Source organism: Varroa destructor, unplaced genomic scaffold (assembly GCF_002443255.2).
Source record: "Varroa destructor unplaced genomic scaffold, Vdes_3.0 BEIS01000001.1, whole genome shotgun sequence".
NCBI lineage: Eukaryota > Metazoa > Arthropoda > Arachnida > Mesostigmata > Varroidae > Varroa > Varroa destructor.
In genome coordinates, this window is record NW_019211454.1 from 788609 (window position 1) to 809179 (window position 20571).

General features: G+C 36.7%; 1 protein-coding gene across 8 annotated transcripts in view; it reads left to right on the top strand.

Annotated features, from left to right (window-relative positions):
- Positions 1–2740: 2740 nt before the first annotated feature.
- Positions 2741–20571, top strand: part of CASK (peripheral plasma membrane protein CASK) — a 322381-nt gene continuing 304550 nt past the window's right edge. For all 8 annotated transcript variants that reach the window (XM_086977513.1, XM_086977510.1, XM_086977511.1 and 5 more), the window contains exons 1-2: positions 2741–2892; positions 3586–3666. In XM_086977513.1, coding sequence (XP_086833639.1) covers positions 2876–2892; positions 3586–3666 — 98 coding nt within the window. In that variant the 5' untranslated portion in view covers positions 2741–2875. The remainder of the gene's footprint in view (positions 2893–3585; positions 3667–20571) is intronic.

Consider the following 20571-nt stretch of genomic DNA (forward strand, 5'->3'; position numbering starts at 1 on the left):
ATCAAAGCGTCGCTGATCCTAGTTAAAATAGTGCGCTTAGATTTTCTAGCGGAAAAAATGAGCTCGCTTTTCATGGACACTGATATGAACTTGATTATGGCCAGCAAGGCCACTATTGGTACCTCGCGGGAGATTTGGTACTTAAAAGGGCAGCCAAGGGAAGTTGGACCAGAAACCTAATACCAGATTTGCGTATGCTTTCAGTGTGGACATTTAGTAGTATTAATTAAGTTGAGCATAGGAGGGTTATAAGAAAGTTCACGAATGGGAAAGAAACTGCAGAATATATATCCTTGATGTAGAGAAATTTACCATAGTCAGGTCAGTCTGAGAGGACGCCGCACACATGCGTGATAGCACTTTAACTGCGCCCCCTAACAATGAAACACATTTTTTAATTAACTAAAAAACAAATTCCGTTTATTTAGGGAACAATATAATCTTAAAAACCCACGTTAGTATTTTTGTTCATTGAATTAGGAACTTGTTCCATAGGTGTGTGGCAAGAATTATTTGTTACGCAACTTTATACACCTTATTTTAATATAAGTCCAAAGTAATGAAATCCTGGCAGTCCAGGATGTGATAATAGGTGAAGTTCACATCTTAGTAATACTTATATATTATGGGTTGCTGCAAGATAAGTTGTTGAGTAAGCAGCTTAGAATTTATATCTCGATGCCAAGCTTGCCATACACATACATAAAACCTGCCTAAATAAAAATGGTACCTTTGAAAGATTTCAACAAATGTCCAGCGTCTTGCCCTCCAAGTGTTTCGGTCAGCAGGACCTTCCTATAAATATTTTTTATAAAACTTCTATCAAGGATATTCTATGTATGCCATATTAATGTTCCACCACCTTCTTTGTATCATCTCTGTTTGAATAAGGGTGCTTTGTGTTGTATAAAGCAAAAAACAAACGAATCCTTGAATAAAAAGGCAAAGACAACCGTATAAAGCTGCATGATGCCTTTGGTTGCATTCAGTATTAGTAGAGTTATCAATTAAACTAAAATGAGAGAAATCTTAGATGAAATGAACGAAAAGTGATGGTTAGTGACAATTTTATCGCATGAATTACCGTCAAAATTTTATAGAATTTATTATCCTGCTTAGATACACTTACAAAAAACAGCTGCCGGTCGGAAATTTCCTTTGATTCCGTTTGATTTTTTTTTATTACGGGTTTCTAAGATATTCCGCATAGCAGAGTTGTGGGTTTACAATGCATAAGTGTTGAAACATAATTTGTTAAGGTTTGGCAAATTGCTAAGTAAGTTTTTTGCTTGTTTAGAAAATGGTGAGTTGTGGATGAAATAGTGTGAACGTGATGCTTAGATTTTGCGTGCGTCATGGTCAATCTGGGTTGTACTTCTGTTGTCACGCAGTCTAGAATGCAAAAGATCAAGCTCAGTTTTCTGAGTATTCATTAAAATAAAGATAGATAAAACTGTTTGGAAGATTATCAGATGTGTAATTTTCATTGTCAAATGATAGAAGCGTCCTTTTGGTATCTGCTCATTCCTGCGGCTTTCGGCAACTTATCACTTTAGTTTATGTAAGCGTTGTAATTTTGGTCTTGGATTTGGTTTAACTTAATATGTGAATATCTTGGTAATTAAAAGAAGTATGTCTAATATGATACTGGCGTCAAATTTCCATAACGGTAGTCGTGTATCTTCAATACCAGGTTGATTTAGAAGATTTACGTGTACTAACTATTTACGGCCTGCCTTGCTTATGTAGACTGGAGATAATTTCATAAAAGACGTTATTAGGTTTGCCTCGTAGGCTAACTTAGTGGTTTTTTACGTAAGCATTCGGTTCCGGTCAAACAGGGCTTCTTCGAACAATGGATCACTGAGCCTTCGTCTTTTTCTATATCCTTCTATGCCAGAGTAAAAAGTCCTATAAAAATACACTTTCCCTTTTATTTTTTTCAACGAGCTTGTCCTTTCCATTCCTCTCTCTAAACCCATTCCCAATTTGTGCTAGTGGCTCCCTCAATGAGCGCTTGGGAAGTATCAGGGATTATCTATTTCCTAGTGGGGAAAGGGCTAGCCTTTTTAGCCCCTTGCTGCCTGTTTAGGATTCCTTAAATGGTTGGTGTGGTTCCTTGCGACTGACGCCAGTGGCTCCATCGTCGGATGTACATGGAGGTTCTAATGCCAATTGTTGCTCTGCGGTGGCGCCTTCTGGGCTTCGGTTGGCCCCTCCGTCGAGAGGTTCCTCTGCCGTTTCCCAGCGGTCCCTTTTCAGAGAGAAAAAACTGACAGCATTGTGAAGTACCCATGCGTGTTATGGATGTTACCCGTCTGCTTCGGCAACTGCGGCAGTGTTTGCAATTTTTCCTTAACTGATCAGGTGCACCTTTATGTTAAGCGGGGTTAGGTCAAGTAGTGTTGCTCTGTGATGTGTTATTTTAGGGTGCCAATTAATCCTCATAAGGATTGGTGGTTCCACAATGTTCAACATGTTCTGTAGTCGACGCTTAAACGTTCCAGTTCAAACTATATCTTCTCTTGGACAGCTGTGTATTGTAGAGCCAGTTTGTGTGTCATACGTACTGTTTCTGTGGGAACGATTAGCACTGAACTGTAATAAAGTACAACCGTTCAACGTCGATTAGCGCATTAAAAGAAAGATCTTCCGCTTATTACGTTTTTGAAGATCCTGGCGGGAATTGGATCAACCCATCATCGTAGCAATCGTTGCCATGACCTCAGCTCATTGATGTGTTTCTGCTGTCGAGGAAATAGCGAAGGAAAAATAGAATTTACAGAAGTGAATTAGTTGACTTAGAAAAATGCCAGTAATTATATGCCTTCCATTAATGGAATTCTTTTATGGCCAACAGGTGCCTAAATAACTGATGAATAATTGGCACGTGTAAGTAAACATGTGCAAATCGCAATGCAGCTGGTTCCCATACGCCATTTGTTTATCTGACATAGTACATATTTGTTGGATCATAATACCAGCGGGGAGTGAGAAACTTTCTATTACAAATACAAGTATGATAATGGTAATAGTAATTAAACCGTTAAGTGGATATCATCGTTGACGGCTGGAATCTAGCCTTTTTGCTTAAAAGGAAAAGAAGATAGGATTTTCAGCCGACACTAATTTCCAGGTTCTGCTAATTCGATAAAATAACCAAACATTTTTCATATTTGTATGTTAAGTAGTATTTCTGTCTAATCAATATCGCACAATAGTAATAAAAGATAGACAGAAGGTTCTAACAGAGCTCAAAAGACATATCTCCTACAATGACAACTAGAAATATACAAAATAGAAGTGTCGTCTGATCTTCGACAAAAACAAATCGAGAAAAAGAGATAAAACACGCATGTTTAGCTAGAACTACGGATTACGTGACTATTCCATCAATAAGTTGGACCAATAAATGTGGACGGTGGCACTTAGAATACAGATGCTCGATAGACTACCGTTCAGACTAGAAAAGCTCAGCTTCAAAGGATAATATCATCTCTCAGCATACCTCTACTGAGACAAACAGAGTCGCGAAACGTCACAGCTGGAATTAAATGGCTGATTAGCGCATCGACCTTTTTACAGTGAAGACGCACTCATCAAGATGTCGGAAAAGGTAGAGGTCATCTTCGAAGAGGTGTATCACGTCTACGAGACCACAGAAAAGTAAGTCTGACATGACAAATGGGGAGCAAATAGAAGAATCAGTTCTCGCAAAGGTAACACTACAGAGCTGCTCTATACCGTTTGCAATATAACAAATTAAAATCGTGAGGTTCTTTAGCTTTCACGCATCTCCCTTCAGCACCTGAAAATGTCCTACAATGAATAATTTGCAACCACACACAAATGTGTCGTGCTGTACATTATAATACCCCGGTTCATACATACGTATAACTATACGCACCACACGTGTAAACATCACATCGATCTGCTATTTTATTTTGCTAGGGGCAACGTTGCGGTATAGCAAGGGTCTTATAAAATGATTTCAGATGGTTCGTCACGCGCGTTGTTTAGAATCAATGACTCAAATCATGTATAGTTCCAGTATAAGGAAGCGGGAATTATTTTGTGATCTAAATAACACCTACATTATCGAATCCTATATTGCACCTATATAATATAGGATGTTGACAATGGGTTATCATAGTGATCTGACCCCTATATAAACCTTATGTGTTCTAATATAATAAATAGTTCTGTGCCCTGCCAGAATTATTCAATAGTGTTTTTTCTTTCAGCTCCCGGCAACACTATCCCATGGCTCATTACTGCAGTCACTACTATTCTTTTTTCTTGTTGTATAAATATAAATAGTTGCCAAGAGGTTTTTCAAATCGTTCGTGAAAATATATTTGTAAGATTAAACGCGACAAATTCATTCAGATTAATAATAATATAATGACTGTGATTTCGAGGCAGGTGTTTGCAAGGCAAAAAAAAATCGAGATTTATGAGTACGAGTGCGCCTACCGAAACATCACAAAAACCATTAGTCTCAAGGCGCCATTGTCGACACGCATTGTTAAAGATAGTATTTTTATGTAAGGTTTATCTGCAAGTTTCCGCCGAGGGCAATGGTCTTAATGCATAATGACGGGAAAAGAAATACCCCCAAAATGGGCAAACTATTTCGGGATAGAAGCTAGTCGAAAATTAATCTGGCATTGAAGTACATGTACGCACAAATACAGAATATACGTGGTACAGAATTAAAAATATAGATCAATGCATTGGAACCTATTTTTTGTCCTGCCTCAGCTTTGGTTTTTGGTAAATTATTTTTTGCGGTTCTATTATGATTTGTCATTTCGAATTTTATACTATTTTACTCGGTTTTTTTTTTAGCCGATCACAAGCAGGCCGTTCAAGCTTAGCAATAACCAATATCTCGTTGTAAAATTGTCTGTTCGTAAAAATGGCAACTCTCATAATGATATCCAGTCCGCTAGATCTATCAGAGCCTGTGTGAAACATTCACTTCAAAACAGAAGTATTTGATGGTCAAACAATGATTCCACTTTATTTCATTTAAAAGTTGCCATTTCTTATAGATCTTATAGAATCCACAATAAATAGTGAGCTTATTTTGACAATCAACCGCGCAACACACTCGGTGTTTCCCTGACCTTTTCATCGTAGTCAAGGGTGTATTGGTTTGTAGCCCTATTTCGATTTTGTGCAATTGACGCATGTTGGAACGCGGAATGCAAATTCATTTTAGCAAAACTATGATAACGAACAGTTCCTTTAGCAAAACAGTTACAAATTTTATACTTTATTTCTGACATTTAGTGTTTTGCAATCGTAAGCGTACCTGTTTATAATTTATTTACAATTCTGTTATGGCGTCCGTTTATTAAATCATATGAGTGCTCTTTTCGGACAGTTCAGTATGACGCCAGCGAATATCTCGGGACAGATATCGTAAGTTGCCTATGATGTAACTTTTTGAGTTTTCAATGCAGACCGAATAACTGGTTCTGTATTCCATGGGATATTACAATTAATTTACATAATAAATATGCATTTTTGACATATCTATACTAAGCTATACGTGTGCATCAAACGCAAGGTTACAGAAAATAAATTTTGAATCCATAATTTGCTTCGGTTCTTCATACTTTTCATATCGTGTTATAAAAAGTCAATTCATTAAATCTCGTTAATTTGCTTGAAGATTCAGCTAAACTGGCATTTAGCTGAGGTGAGCAAGATTAAGTAATTAACCAATCAACTTGTCCAGCTCATCATACGAACCTTCCGTAAACAACATAATTTTAATAATAACAGATATTTACAGAGTTATCCTGGGTTAAATGCGGTTGTGTCGCCTGTTTGACCCTACATGTGTACAATACACAAACGAGGCTTACGGTTGGGTAGATCTCCTTGCGTGTTAGCACAATGTAGCACGGGCGGACCTTTTCGTACAGTGACGATTTTCTTCTCACGTGGGTCGTCGGAAGACCAAACGAGACGAAAAAGGCTCGCGAGCTACACGTAAAGGAAAATATCGATACACCCAAAATGTCATATGTCAAGCGGAATGATTGATGTGCTACATTTAAATTCATCGATTAATTTATAACTAAACTATCTATATCTTTAAACTACCAGATTTTAATTTTATTAATCATAAAAAAACATATTTACGTGGTAAGCTTCCTCACTTTCGGTCCTGTTATAATGCCAAGGGGCATGTCTACTTCTAACTTAGCCATACATATTTGGAAAATTGCTTTTTATCGATAGTGCTGGTAGTATTAAGACAGTGTAGCGAGTGTTGGAAATATAAAGTCATAGTAATTTTTTAACGTTTGAACAAAGGGTCCTTGATTATTTAGGAGAGCGCGAGCTATATGTCAGTTAACTGCATATCCATAGATCTTGATTGTAAAAGTAATGCCAAGACTTATGTATCTATTTAAAGGCTGTGCACCAGTATTAAAAAGGTAAAAAATTGCATCTGGATCATTATCATCATCAATAATGTAAGCAATAAACAGCTGCGAATTAAAACGCGGTTAGATATAAAATTCTAGTTAACAGCCAATATATTATCAGTCTCCGACGTATAGCCTAGTCTTCCACAGTATCTATTGAAAATAGCTAGCTATTCATGATACAAATCTTATATACAAGTCTACGATAATAAATTATTGGTACCAACAACTTATAGTCGGTGGTACTAATTATCCATAAATAATGATTGTTTGTCGGTTTATGGATTAGTACACTTCGAAAATTCAGGATGGCTCGGCGAACATTGAAAAAAATCACACAATGTGTCTTAAGAACAAACGCATGGCTCGTTTGGCCCCTTCCAATGGAGACAAAAATTGAATCTTCTCGTAGACATCTGCATGGAATCTAATGCTGATTTTAGTATTAGTCGACAGCCCTCGTAAATTTAGAAGATTTCTTGAATATAACGCATTGCTGAGATAATTTGTAACAAAACAGGATTTGTGTCTGTGAAAACATTTTTTAAAAAAATCTGTAAAATTTGTTATCTGCCTTATTTTACTACTCAGGTATCACTAAAGACACCAACTATTTACAAAGAAAAATCAGGCTGAATAAGCTGGAATGTTTAGAATGAGCTGCTGACTGGCTAAATTTGATATCTACGAAGGCACGAAAATATACAGACATGTATCGCATTCTAAGTTAGAGGAAAGTCAGGAACCTTTTTTTTTCATGAAAAACGATATATTTTATGAATTTTAAAGCGAAACTTAAATTTGCTTCAAAGCTGCTTCTACTAGACTTTATTGTACATGTTCCGTACGGATTTGCTTGTTACGAACCAAGCAAGCAACACACAATAAGATGCAATACCAAGGACCAGCTGATTAATGCGAGGCAACAAAAGCCGAACAAATCTTTTCTATAAAATATATAATTATTTCTTTCCAATGAAATTAACGTTAGGTTACTCGTGTTTAAAGGTTACAGTGAAAGCAAATGTGTGCAGAATTAAACAGCTAGGACAAAAGTGGAAAATGGCTATATGTAGGTATTCATTTACCTGAATAAAAATACCTCGTTAGCGATTTGACTAAGTAATCATCATTTTTTCATGGTTATAATTCCAATTATGTCTTACTATTTTTGTAACAGTAAAAATACGTTTTAGTGATTATTTAATTCCACTAAATAAGTAATTGTGACGCCTTAGCCGAAGCCATACGCTTTTGTGGACACTACGTTTTGAAATAAGACCGTATTATCATTGGAAACATCGAATTGAATTGTTAATAAAAAAAATGATTTATGAAAGCCTATTTCGGTTCATAATTTTACTATTATTTAATGCAATGAAAGCAACGCTTCATAGCTTTCTCCTGAACTATCGCCTATAGTCCTATATATAGTTCGGATATATAGGAAATACCAGTGATAATAATAATAATATAGACTTAGATTCTGATCAGGATCTGATTAGAACAAGGTTGTAGAACCTTCGTGATCGTACTTCTATGGAGTGATGTGAGTTTAACACACATTATGGTAATCAGGAAGTATTTGGAGGGTCGAAACAAATACTATTGTTATTATTATTATTCTAACAATAAGTGTTAACCAACGTCAATCGGTACCGCTGTATAGTATGAATTCCTATTTCATAAATGATCATTACTACTACCACTGCAGCTATTATAGCAAAGTTATTACTGTTACAGATTAAAAACGGACGATATGTTGCGTTTAAATTTTTCGTCAGTATTGCCCCATGGGCTGGTGCGCGCGTATCGAAAAAACTAGTGATTAATCACTTTCAAAAAAAAAAAAGCTAGTGCGGTACGTTATAAACTGTTATGAGCGATCTGCAACGACGCTTGAACACTTCGGTTGGATAATTTCTCCCAGACAAATGCCGAAATTGAACAGTTTACTGCTAGTGCGCAAATGGATGACGGTTCACGAGTATGCGTTCTCATTGCTCGTTGCTTAAATGTCTGCTTTAAAAAATGGTTGAACGAACAAGGCAGGCCAGATCGAGAGATTGCTTTGAGAGGTATTATCATTTTAGGAATAAGGACCGCGTTGTTTTTCGGTAAAGCTCAGCGGAAGCAGACGACGCATAGTCAACAAGCTTACCGTTTGTTGTTGCACCTGCTCACTAATATTGCATTGAAAATGCATGTAGCGATGTCTGTGAAGTTGCTTGTTTGGTAAACGGTGCTCTACGCTAGGGTTTATGGCCGTATCGCTGATGTTAGACACGTTATAGTTTCGTGAGTTTTTGTTAATTCATAGACTAATTTTTACCCCACGTGCTTTTCCGAAGTTTTCTAAAGTTGTTCATTGGAAAACTGCTTGGCTGTTTTTCAGAAGAACCCGGTAGTAACCTTTGCGAAATGTGGCTTAGAGAAAATTATACATCCACAACATATGAGAACAACGGATTATATAGGGAAAAAAATATCTTCATGACGTGGGGTGTTTGCTTACATTGGACGAACTAACCTTGTATATGACACGCAAATGCTAGAGTATTAAGGACGCAAAAGTGTGCCAGCTTGTTAGTAGAGCAATGAACATTTTGCACTTTTTTAACAATTTGAATAACCAAATTTTATCTTGAGTTCGAACTCCAAATGTAGTATATCGACACTCTTTATTCGTATTTCATTGAGACTATCATTTAATTCAAGCAACCCGGGATAGCTGCAATTTGCATGACAGGATGACGGAGGCGACATGGTAGACGTGCTATCCAAAGTGGCTTATTAAGCTTAAAAGTGACATTCTCACCTCGCATTGGACTTTTCTACCCTGATGTGAACTGCGTTACGTTAGGATAAAGGCAGTTGTTGTATAAACTTATATTTTTTCAGATATAGAGCTCTGGCCGTCTCCGCAGCTTCTTAATCTAGGCAAAATGCGTGCTTCGTAAACCCATTCTATTTGCACTCGATATCCGACACAACTATCTTAAGAGTCCGAACTTAGAGTAAAATTCCCTGACTCGAGCAGAAGCAATGAAATACAGAAAGGGCTTTCCAAAGTGATATAATATCACCAGTAAACAAACGAAAGAATGAAACAAAAACAGTGATTAACTTATTAGTTCTTGCTTGTTAGCCGGGCAATTTCTCTATGGCGCCTATGCTCTGCCCTATGCCTTGAGCGACGTTCAGACAAGGACTGATTAGGCAATGCTTATCAACTAACAGAAAGTGTTCGGAACATGCTTAGGCGCAAACGCGATATCATCGAACTAATCTGAACAATAACGTCGATGCTAATTAGTATTCATGACAGCATAATTAGCATTTTATCTTTACTCAAAATATGGAATGTATTTCTTTGCCGGAAAGAAAGAAAGAAAAAAAGAAAGAGAGAAAGAAAGGGAAATATTTGAATTGGCGCTTCTATGCGCGGGGTTTAATGTTCAACTTAAACCTCGAGTAGGTGCATATTCGTCCCTAGTGCTCACGTTCAGTACACAATTGGTGCTTGTGTAGACAGTCAACACAACGACTGCGCTGTGTTTCGTCAACTGAAATAGAAAAAAAGGTGTAGCGTCGTTTATTTAGGCCTAGCTTTTACTTTCGCCATATTATGACGCACCACAACCCAAGTGGCCTGTGTGCTCTAAAGCTGTGCTTTAGATAATTACAGTCATTAGATGCTGTATAGCTGAACTTCCATCTCAACGATTTAACGTCATCTTAGAGTTGACGACTTCTTTTTCAAGCGTAATCCTTTTTCTCTGGCTCATTTTTATTTAATTTAAGTATCTCAAATAGACTAAATATTGTCCTTATTAACGGTTTGCAAATCAGCTCGATCTGATTTGAATTACCAATGATACATCAAGCAATGTTTATCATCGTTTAAGAATTAAGAGTTTTTATTGTTTTAGAACGAAATATGTTTTAATTAACTGCTCGGAAAATCAGCTATTTCGTTATTAGGTTTCGTAAGTTTATAGACATTTTCTGCGGTTTATAGTCATAGAATGGAATGGAGGTCAAGGACATACAATGAAAGCATCACTGAAAAACCAGAATAAGAATAAGCAATCAAATAATGTTCAGTAGAAGCCGCCAATGTGCAGCGTCGAGAGGGTGAACGGACGGATTATACTAACAACGAAATACCTGATCTATCTTTGAAATCTGACGACGAATATTGTAACTTAAAATACTTGCCTTGTTTAAATCTAGCAACTTAATAAATTAAAAGCTAAGTACATTCTCCGAATCCTTGAAATATCAAAATTTCGTAGGACTTAGCTCCTACGATTGCCTAAGACACCTCTTAGCGTTTCGCTTTCATTGGAGTATCAAAATGAAAATGGTGACTGAAACTAGATGTATAACACTATCGTAGAGCAAGTACAACCAGTGGGTTCCAGACTTGCAGCCGACACATGAAGCAGGTACTGGCATACTACTTTTCATTATTATTATTATTATCAACACGTAAATATTACCCCTATAGAACTAGACGCCAGTGTCTGAGGTGGCCGAAGGAACCTCTGAGATCAGATTATAGGCAATGATCAACGTGTAGACGAATCATTCAAGCTCAATCTTGAGGAAAGTTATCTAGATGTTTTTTATAAGGGTTAGATATTATTGTAAAAAAGCAGGGTCTTACTTTTAAGTACTATAAAAACGGGAGTTGTCGAAATGTCATAAATGCCATGAATATTGTAAACCACATTGCGCAGTAATAGTAACAACAAGACGCCTGAGTGTAAAAATCTGTCTTCTTGTACAAATTTTTTTACTATATAAAAAGTGTAGCGCACATTATAAGAGAAGTGATCTGCCGTTACAACGAGACTGTGGAACTTTTTTCTTTTTTTTTTCTTAAATGACAGTCGTTCATTATGAAATTAGTTAAAATTTCAGAGATTAAAAAGACTTTATTTCGGAACAGCCAAATCCTATTTCAGTCTCGATATGCATATTCGGAGCTTAACTTACTTATCTATCTAAGCTAATAAAATAAATTAAAGACTTATCGTAATATCGAATGTTTCGAAAACTTTCTTTTATCCAACCAATCATTGGTACGAGCAACAATAATATACTGAAAAATTTGTAGATCGGAAATCGCGTTGATTCGTATATGCCCTGTGAGAAGAAGGAATTTCGTTGTCTTCACCAACCACTTTTGAGATAAGTAAATTCGCAAGAGGACCTTTATATTCATTCGGCAACTACTAGTGGCCTAGTGAATGCCGTCTCTACGTGTGCTAACCACTACAGAACGATCCGCAAAAGACATGTAAATAAATATCAATCCTATGAACAGAGCAAATATAGACGAAATCGTTTGAAGTTGTTTTCACGTTATATTATAAAGATATCATTGTGTGTCTTTCGCACAGTACATCTATAAATTTATCTGGTAACTGTGAAAGCGATTGGCTATGACCTCATAGTCATGGGAGTTTGCCAAAATTGCTAAGCTTCTCATCTGTCTCACATGATCTGAGAGAGATATGAAGAAAGGACAATAATTTTATTAATCGTGCGAGGGAATAATAATAAGTTAATGGTTATCAGGTATGCCATCCTGTCCTGCCTAGTTTTCTCCTCCTAGCCAGGAAACAAAATGCTAGTACCTAATCGTTCCATTGTAAAGCCTGCATTCAGACAGAATGTGGAATCTCTATTCTTGCAAGGGGCCATGGTAGCTCAAAAATTGCTGATTTCAGTTATCCACCGTACGTACAAACGTGGGGGGGAGGGGGTGGCTCCATACTGGACTGTAGATCTTTTGCACCTTTAGTTGTCTAAAAAGTCGAGATCTGCACGAGTCACTCGGCACCTCAAACTGTGCTTAAAGCGCAAATACGTTGCGTGAGTAATTTAAGTCGCGAGCATATACTGCAACCTATATTAGGGGTACATTTAATAGAAGAGCATATGATAGCTAGCTTGAACAGCGTTATCGACCGATGCTCATACTATGTTTACGGTGTGAAAGAAATTTATGGTATAGAATGTATGTTAGCCTGTCAATAAAGGAGCACATATCCAAGTGATTGACTTCCTGTAAAATACGTTCGACGATTAATCAATCGATCAATTGATGTCTTTAAGTTCTTTAACGATAAAAAAAGTTGAAATAAATACCGATAATAATGATAATAAATATCGGTCTTGTGATCAAAACACCGGTAAAAGATGGCTCTGAGGACTCGGAACTTCTTGTCATATATAAATCCAAGTGGAGTTTCAATTTACTGACTACTACAACAAAATATACCGAAGCCCTACGAAATACGTGTTTAGTGGTTTGTTTAGATAGCTTATTTTCAAAGTGAAGATTTTTAACTTTTCTGTTCTCGTTAATACCTTCGAACAATACATTTAGACGCAAACAACTGGAGCCTTTATGTTGAGCTTGTTAAAAGAGACGGCATTGTCTTTAGTTGCAAGAACAACCCTATTAGTTTTGAGCGTGGAGCACAGACGCATCTGTCATTGGTACGCTTATATCTAAGCAGGCCGTAAATGCTACGAAACTGATGCCCTTTTAGTGGAACACCGCTCCCAAGTGTGCTGTCAGCTGAATGCACTGCAACAGTAAAAAACGCTCTCTTACCATAGATATTTGGGACCCTTTGATAACCGCAGTGCTCTACCAGTTAGCATATAGTCTTCCAAAGGCCGCCGCTGATTACTGCTGCCCGACGTTATGGCCGGCGTATTTAAAGCAACCCAGCATCTAAATAGAAATATATAATAAGATAAGATTAAGACCCCATATTACAAATGCACAGGAGTTAACCTACTAGGATAACAAGGTCGCTAAACGCTAAACAAAAAAAGCTTGACCAAAGGAGGGTAATTCTTCCCCTGAAACCTCTAGAGGCTTCTTTCTGCAACGACAAAAAGAACCTGCATAGATCCGTATTGTTCAAGTTTACGTGTTCTCAAAAGAAATTATATCTTGACAATTGTTTATTCACTCGCACGGAGATATAACCGAGTGTTTTTTGTTTTGTAAATGACCAACATCCCGATAATAGATTATCAACAAGTGAACCTGTTAACCCCACTAATAATAGGAAACTCGTATTAGTGTAGAAAATTCTGCTGCTGATTCTAATGCTGGCAGGAAAAGGAATTTATAAAGAAATAAAAAAGCTAAAAACAAGTCGTTAATAGATTGTTTATGCTGTGTGTTATATTGTTAGTGTATTAGTTCTGAAGAATCGTTTAACATCTAGTTTATCTAGTTAACATCGTTTAATGCTGAATAAGTTAACGGCCTATCTGACATCATAAAGCTTTATAATAGAATAGCAATTCGGCGAACAAAACGAATTGAGCAAAAGAAGCAGATTGTTAAGTGCAGTTATTGGTTTCTGTTAATGATAGAAACCGCATACGGATGAATTTTGTTTGGAGTGCCTTCCTTCTCCTTCTTATGCTCCTGACCTGTTCGTCTAAAGCTAGCGGTTCATCCTACTAAAAATGTAGCATTAAAAAGTGCTTCAGATGGACAGCATATAATAATTATTTCTTGCTGAGCTCTTCTTAATCGTGAAACTAAATCGCAATAAGAATTTCTCGCTATTTCGTCGTAGGTTATCAAGTATCCGAGCTATTCTATAAATCTCTGCTCAGATCTATTTATATGAACGTTGCCTGACACGTTTAAAGGTCTACAGAGCACAAACAAGTGATTTAATCATCGTCTTTGTTATACGTAAACGGAATCTTCCGTGAGCTCTGCTAAATGATTAAAGTGTATGATCGTGTATGCAATTTCAATGAAATGATTCCAAGCTGGCAATCATCTAACGCCTTAATTCTGTTGGATATATCTGAGTTTTTCAAACGTAACTACAAGGGAACAGAGTAATCATGTCAGCAGCTCTTGTAATTATTATCCTTTCGTTTCTTTTCCTTGGTTTCTATTTAATTATTATTTCTATCTATTAATCTGTTCTCGTAAATTTTTTCGTCATAATGTGCCAACGCTAAAACATGAACCAGCGATAGTTGGCAAGCTTGTTAGTTATGGTTGCTATGGCACCACATTCAGAGATACGTTCTAGCCTCCCTGAACACCCAATTTTAGTTTCCATTCTAGTTCATACAGCTGAAAGGGCATTCCCCGACTTACTGAGGCACGTCTACTCTACAATTAGCTCAGGGTCTCATCTATCTAGATGTATTCACTGATGATTTTGGGGGACTTAATTAGACCCTTGAAGCCGATAGCGTCAAGCACCGATGGCTAACCCGTGACCTAAACTATAAATCGAAGCGCCTCAAAGATATGAGACTGTGGCCCAATACTTTCCGCTGCTAGAAACTGGAACGAAAAGCATGACAATGGAAGTCTAATATGTCGTTAATTTCATCAGATTAAGTACTTAAAGGACTGTAACGTCGTTATCAATAGACCGTTTGTCTCTATCGTTTAGGCATAAAGGAACGGTTTCTCTCCAGGGCTCTAAGATCGAACATGACGACGTATGCCCAGTTCATCCCTCGAGGATAGGCAACTTTATCATAATGGTAATTAAATGCCTAGGAAAAAGAGCATTTACTCCCCAGTGATACCCTCAATAACAACATATTCGCCCGCGTTTTCTACTATCCGTAATCCTATTTTTAGAATTATCTGAAGTTATAACATAAGTCCGTCTTATGTAGAAAGGAATATGAACATTTTTGAAAGCCATCGTAACCATTGGCCCCCCTAACATAAATATACGGAGATCGTAATCGTGGAAGTCGATATAAGCTTCTGAAATCAATTGGTTGATTTAAGCTACGTATTTATTTAGACCACAATTTAGTTCGGGGCACCGTTAGCCGAGCCTTGAATTTTTTAAAAGCAAATACTAGAATTATCGCTTGGCTTACGTCTAACGTCCTTACTTTTACTTTTCGATCAGTTCGAATGGGAATGATTTTTTTTGTGATGTTTAAATATACCTGGAATTGTATTTAATCATGCTGCGCCGCTTTGAAACAACACATAGGTAATCTTGTAACAATCACTCGCAATAGATATTTTAGCATATACGCGATACTTCGACAAAGGACGCCTATTTAATTATACAACGTTTACAGATAAACCGGTGAGAACCGCTAAACATTGTATGTTAACTGCGCGAAGATTCAGTTGGACTGGATGGAATACCATCAAAATACAAAAATCGATATCATATAGTATAGATAATAAGCAACAAATAATAATCCTAGAAAAATACCGATGGGGCATTTTTTCGCGCAAATTAAACTTGTAGTACATGAAATATATTCTCAGAATAGCGCAATGATAAAATATTCGTGCAATTTACAGTGTGTTTACACAACTTGTTGGCGATGGCAATTGATATTATATCTTCAATTGGGTATTTTCTATGACTACTATTAAATTATACGTCTGTGATCCGCTGATTCGTATTAGTAATCAGAATAGTTTTTCACCCTTTTGCATTATGCTGACAGAATTCTGAAGGAATGGATTTAAGCAATGAGTGTTGTATAAATAGATAAACTAGGCTCGTGCTTTATAACCAATTTTACAGTGCCAGCAGCAATAGCTTCACATGATATGTGTGCAGGCATAGAGCAATCTAGATTCCTGCTGCAGATATGTACATCATAAGGTTTTTATGTGGTCACCAAAATTTCGTGTGGATAGATGGCTGTCTTGCTAAAAATATTAACACCGAAAGGTTTAGAAAAAGTACAGTGATGTAAGAGATTTCACAGTAAATAGAAAAACAATTAATAGTTGGCAATTTCGGTCGTTAGAATTTCAGAATTCGATATGACCGGGAGGAGCTACTCTATTTAATGTTTTTCCATGAACCGAAGATCAGACGCTGAACGTTCATGTTTATCGAAAATATCTCTGAAAAAAACGATTACCTAAAAATATTTTTATTCACGCATACGCCACCTTACTTCCTACTAAATCGTCGATGTAATTCATTACGACAGGCGCTCGTACTCTTTTACATAATACCAACAAGTTCTTGACCTTAAACATAATCATCTTGAGATAGGGCAGTCCGTTTATATTTGTCAGAATCATATCACATTTTTGTGAACCTTAAACATTTTAAAACTAGCGCATGTTTTATTCTGTATTCATATAAACTTTTCTTAGATGGACATAGATTGCTAATACGTCGATAAATACTGTCTTTATGCAGATTACTAAGATTTCTCTAGGAATGAATGTAGGCGCACTGGTGCCGCATTAACGGCCACACTTTTATATCCCTTACCCTTTCGGTAACGTGAGTTTCAGAAGTTCACCTTTCGTTATCTCAGTCACAAGGGGCTGATGCACATACATAGTTAAGAGTACGCCAACTTGATGACTTAAGTAACGCAAGAACCCGCAACGTTTTTCAATAGCTATAAATGTTTCGCTGCGAATCAAGCGCCCACGCTACTCTGCCACGCGATTTAATCACCTAACAGTTAACATGCGACATATATTTTTCTTTTAAATATCTGGTCCATAAAGAAATACACGGAATCCCCACAATTATTTTAACTTAATCTAGTTTTACATGACATTATTTTTAAGGATTGCATTTCGATCGTCTATCCGTATTAGTCACCCTTCGTTTACCAGTTTGCTATCAAACTTCGAACGTCTGCTCTTTGCAGCTTGAGCTAACTGTTCCCAACTTTACTTCTTCCTGCAGCACAGACAGGACAAAATGCTGTAACACAAACAGAAGGGAAAATGTTCCGTAGTCTCTGTTCGCTTTCTCCAATGGAGAGTCCTTTGTGTACGTTCATCACAGAAGTTTTTCGAGTTTTCTCCAACTAGCCCAGCTCGTGATGGAAGTCAACGATGGAGCACGGTAGTGTCCATACGAAACTGGACGTACTTATCTCACCAGCCACTGTCTGACTATAATTTATGCTGTCGTGCTATTACCCCAGCTTTACGCCATCGTTGAGATTTTTGGCTGTGTTACTACCGTAAATCCCGAACGTGCTCAGAGATGTCGCATTATAGATAAGACACCTTTGTAAGCAAATCCTGATGTAAAAAGTAAGAGAAATGCTGACGACTTGTTTTTTGCTTAAGACTTAAGCATGCCCAATATCGCTTCAAGTGAGGAGTTTTTCGGCACTAACGACAGTTAATGACTACGGCGTTCGAACGGATTAAGGCTGGTCTAGGGTAAGTTATACATATCGCAAGAATAGTGATAACAATATCCAGTTTGCTATTCCGTAAACGTAATATTTTTTATTTTAGTTACACGAAAACAACGCGAGTAATTGGTTTGTTAACCTCCAATTTGCTTCAGGAAGTGGCGCATTATACTTAGATTCGTGTTAGACATCGCTTGCCTGTAAATATTTAGAAAAACATCTGAGCATACCTACCAAATACTTATTTATAAGATAATTATTCCCTGCTTCAACTTGTTCCATAGCCCTCACACGTGTCAGATACTGAGTTAATATTTTTGCAAAAAAAAAAAACAGCTGTATTTCGTGTTATCCTATCAACTTTTTGACACAGTTCTGTGAAAACAAGGTTCGCTATGCCCACCAGCACAGTTGGAGTCTTCACAACTCAATGATCTTGCGTTTTGCGTACTATATAGTTACGACCAAACAAAGCGCATTCCTATTACTAACAATGAGAACGCGCTAATTTTCCATTTTTAGCAATAAGAAACGAGCTTATTCTTACGAGTAAGAGAATATTTCAGAAACATCTTACGAATTTAATGTTCTCTTTTAAATATTTTTTTAAAAATATAAATTTTTAAAAAATAAATAAGCTTAATAAACCCTCTGGATACAACTTAAGTTGTATTCAGAGGTTAAATTTAACGGAACTTAAGAGTTAATTCTTCGGTCATGTTAGATGGTTAGTCAGTGGAAGTTTCAAATACGATTACTTAAGCAACTGTTTTCATCCGAGAATTTTTTTAAGGGTTCATCAAGGGTACCATCAATTTCTCGCTTAAGATACACGCTGCCGAGAAAATGGAACAGTTTACATAACTACAATACTATAATAAGCTTGTCTTGAAAAGCAGAACATTAATTTATCTTGTTATTGCCTTCTATTTCAAAGATGTCTGAGCCTAAGATTACGCAAAGGAGCTCTTCCTTAAAATGTTCTGAATTTATTACAAGCAATATCGGGTAAATCGGTAAAATGGAGCTCGCGCAATTAAAAATCGAACATTTCTTGAACGCAAAATTTGTAAACCTGTCACCGTGTCTAAGGGGTTTATTTAGAATCAAAAGGAAACTATAAATCTTTCTGATTAAAATACGTTCACACGATATGAATCCCGTGGACCGGAAAACGTAAAAAAAGTTTTAGCTGAAAGGGCAAAACGACTCGGTTCAACTATATTCGAAGCTTTATGCCCGAAAATTGGGAACCCGCAGCTACCTCTGTGTAGCTGATGGCGCTAACCCATAATGTACGTTTCCGTTGTATTATGAACCTTCGTCATTTCATTGTCCTAATAAAATACGCTATTAGCTTAATGATTTTCGACTTTCGGCCGTCTATTTGCTCATGCTTAGAATCCTTCTCAGACCTCTCAGCTGTCCTTTTAACGTTTAATAGATAATATGTAGACTAAGAAATTGTATAGGCATATAATAGGAAAAGGTTCGCGAAGTGGGAAAGCAGGCAAAAAAAACCCTGAGTACTATGTCGTGCGTTTATCTCATGAAACGAAATAAGTTTGAGCTTCGTTTTTCATCGTCTTGCTCTATTGCGTGCTTCACTCTTTTACTAAACTCCGTGGTGCCCACTAAAAATAATCCATATCTACATACCAAATTGGTAGTAAGTGTGGTGCTTAAATCTATTTTGAGTATTAACACGACGTTAACTCTCGCTAGCTCTAAATTAAATTTAATATAGCCTTAGCCGAATTATATACTTGAAAATAAGTCACGTTATTATTTTTGTTTTGCTATGAAAATCAACTGGTGTTATAATTGGCAGATCCCAAATTTGATTAGTATTCTATAATATAACGATTAGTTTACGCTGAAGTAACATTTGTTACGCATATGACCACACGGGATTATAATACGGATCAATAACTCTCGGCGGACTATTACGCTACTGTGCTCTTGCATCACATTTATATATATACATGTTGATACTTACATAGATTTGGCAGAAATTAGGTACTGCCTTGGGAATCAGACTTTTTCGCCTCCAAACTGCGGCACCTACGAAACATCCTGGGGAATGTTTATACATTTATTTGCTAAAAGTTTTCTTCTGGGTAGGCCTCTTAGGGGTTGGCCTTATTCTTGGCACAAGTGAAGACAAGTAAAGTCGTTAGGCTATTTTTTTAATAGAAGGTGCCACGTTTGTGATATACATAGTTGAAACAGAGACCAAGAAAATTCTTTGCAGCCTAGAGGGAATCCTTTCGAAAAATCTTTCTATATTTCTATATAAATATAATTTCAAGTCATCAACGCTGACGAATAGGTTTAAAGCGTCCCCATAGATCTCTCAAACTACAAAGTTCGTTTTAAGTTGAACTCGAGACAAACCCTTTAAGTTGATAAGAACCTCAATCGGCACACTGCCCACCACCATGGACTCTTCAGAGCTCTCTAATGGCTTATTAGCTGCTCCTAATGAGTCTAAAGCGTCAAAGGCTTTCTATTGTTTAGGAAGATCTCTTTCTAACTCACATAAGCTATAGATGGTAATAGTTACTTCTCAAACACATGGCACCAAGAAGTGTCAGAGTTAATTGCGGAAACTTCGTCATCTTTTTTAAATAATCTGATATCAACATTGCCAAGTGAACCCATGTATAATACGAATTACACCTTACCGTAATAGTAGTATTGAGACCCTACTTAACGGAAGATTAGTTTTCCACGCTTAGATTTGAATAGGATCTAAAAAACGAGAAAAAAAAACACATTATTGCGTAGCTATGAACAACATTTTTTTTTACTAAAAAAAAAAGTAGAAATCATTACTCGATTTTCTTTAGATGTAAACTACTTCAAAGGCGCTGCCTTCTGCAATCATCGAGTAGGCAACACTTTCTTTCAAAAAAATCCCAGTTTATTATATATA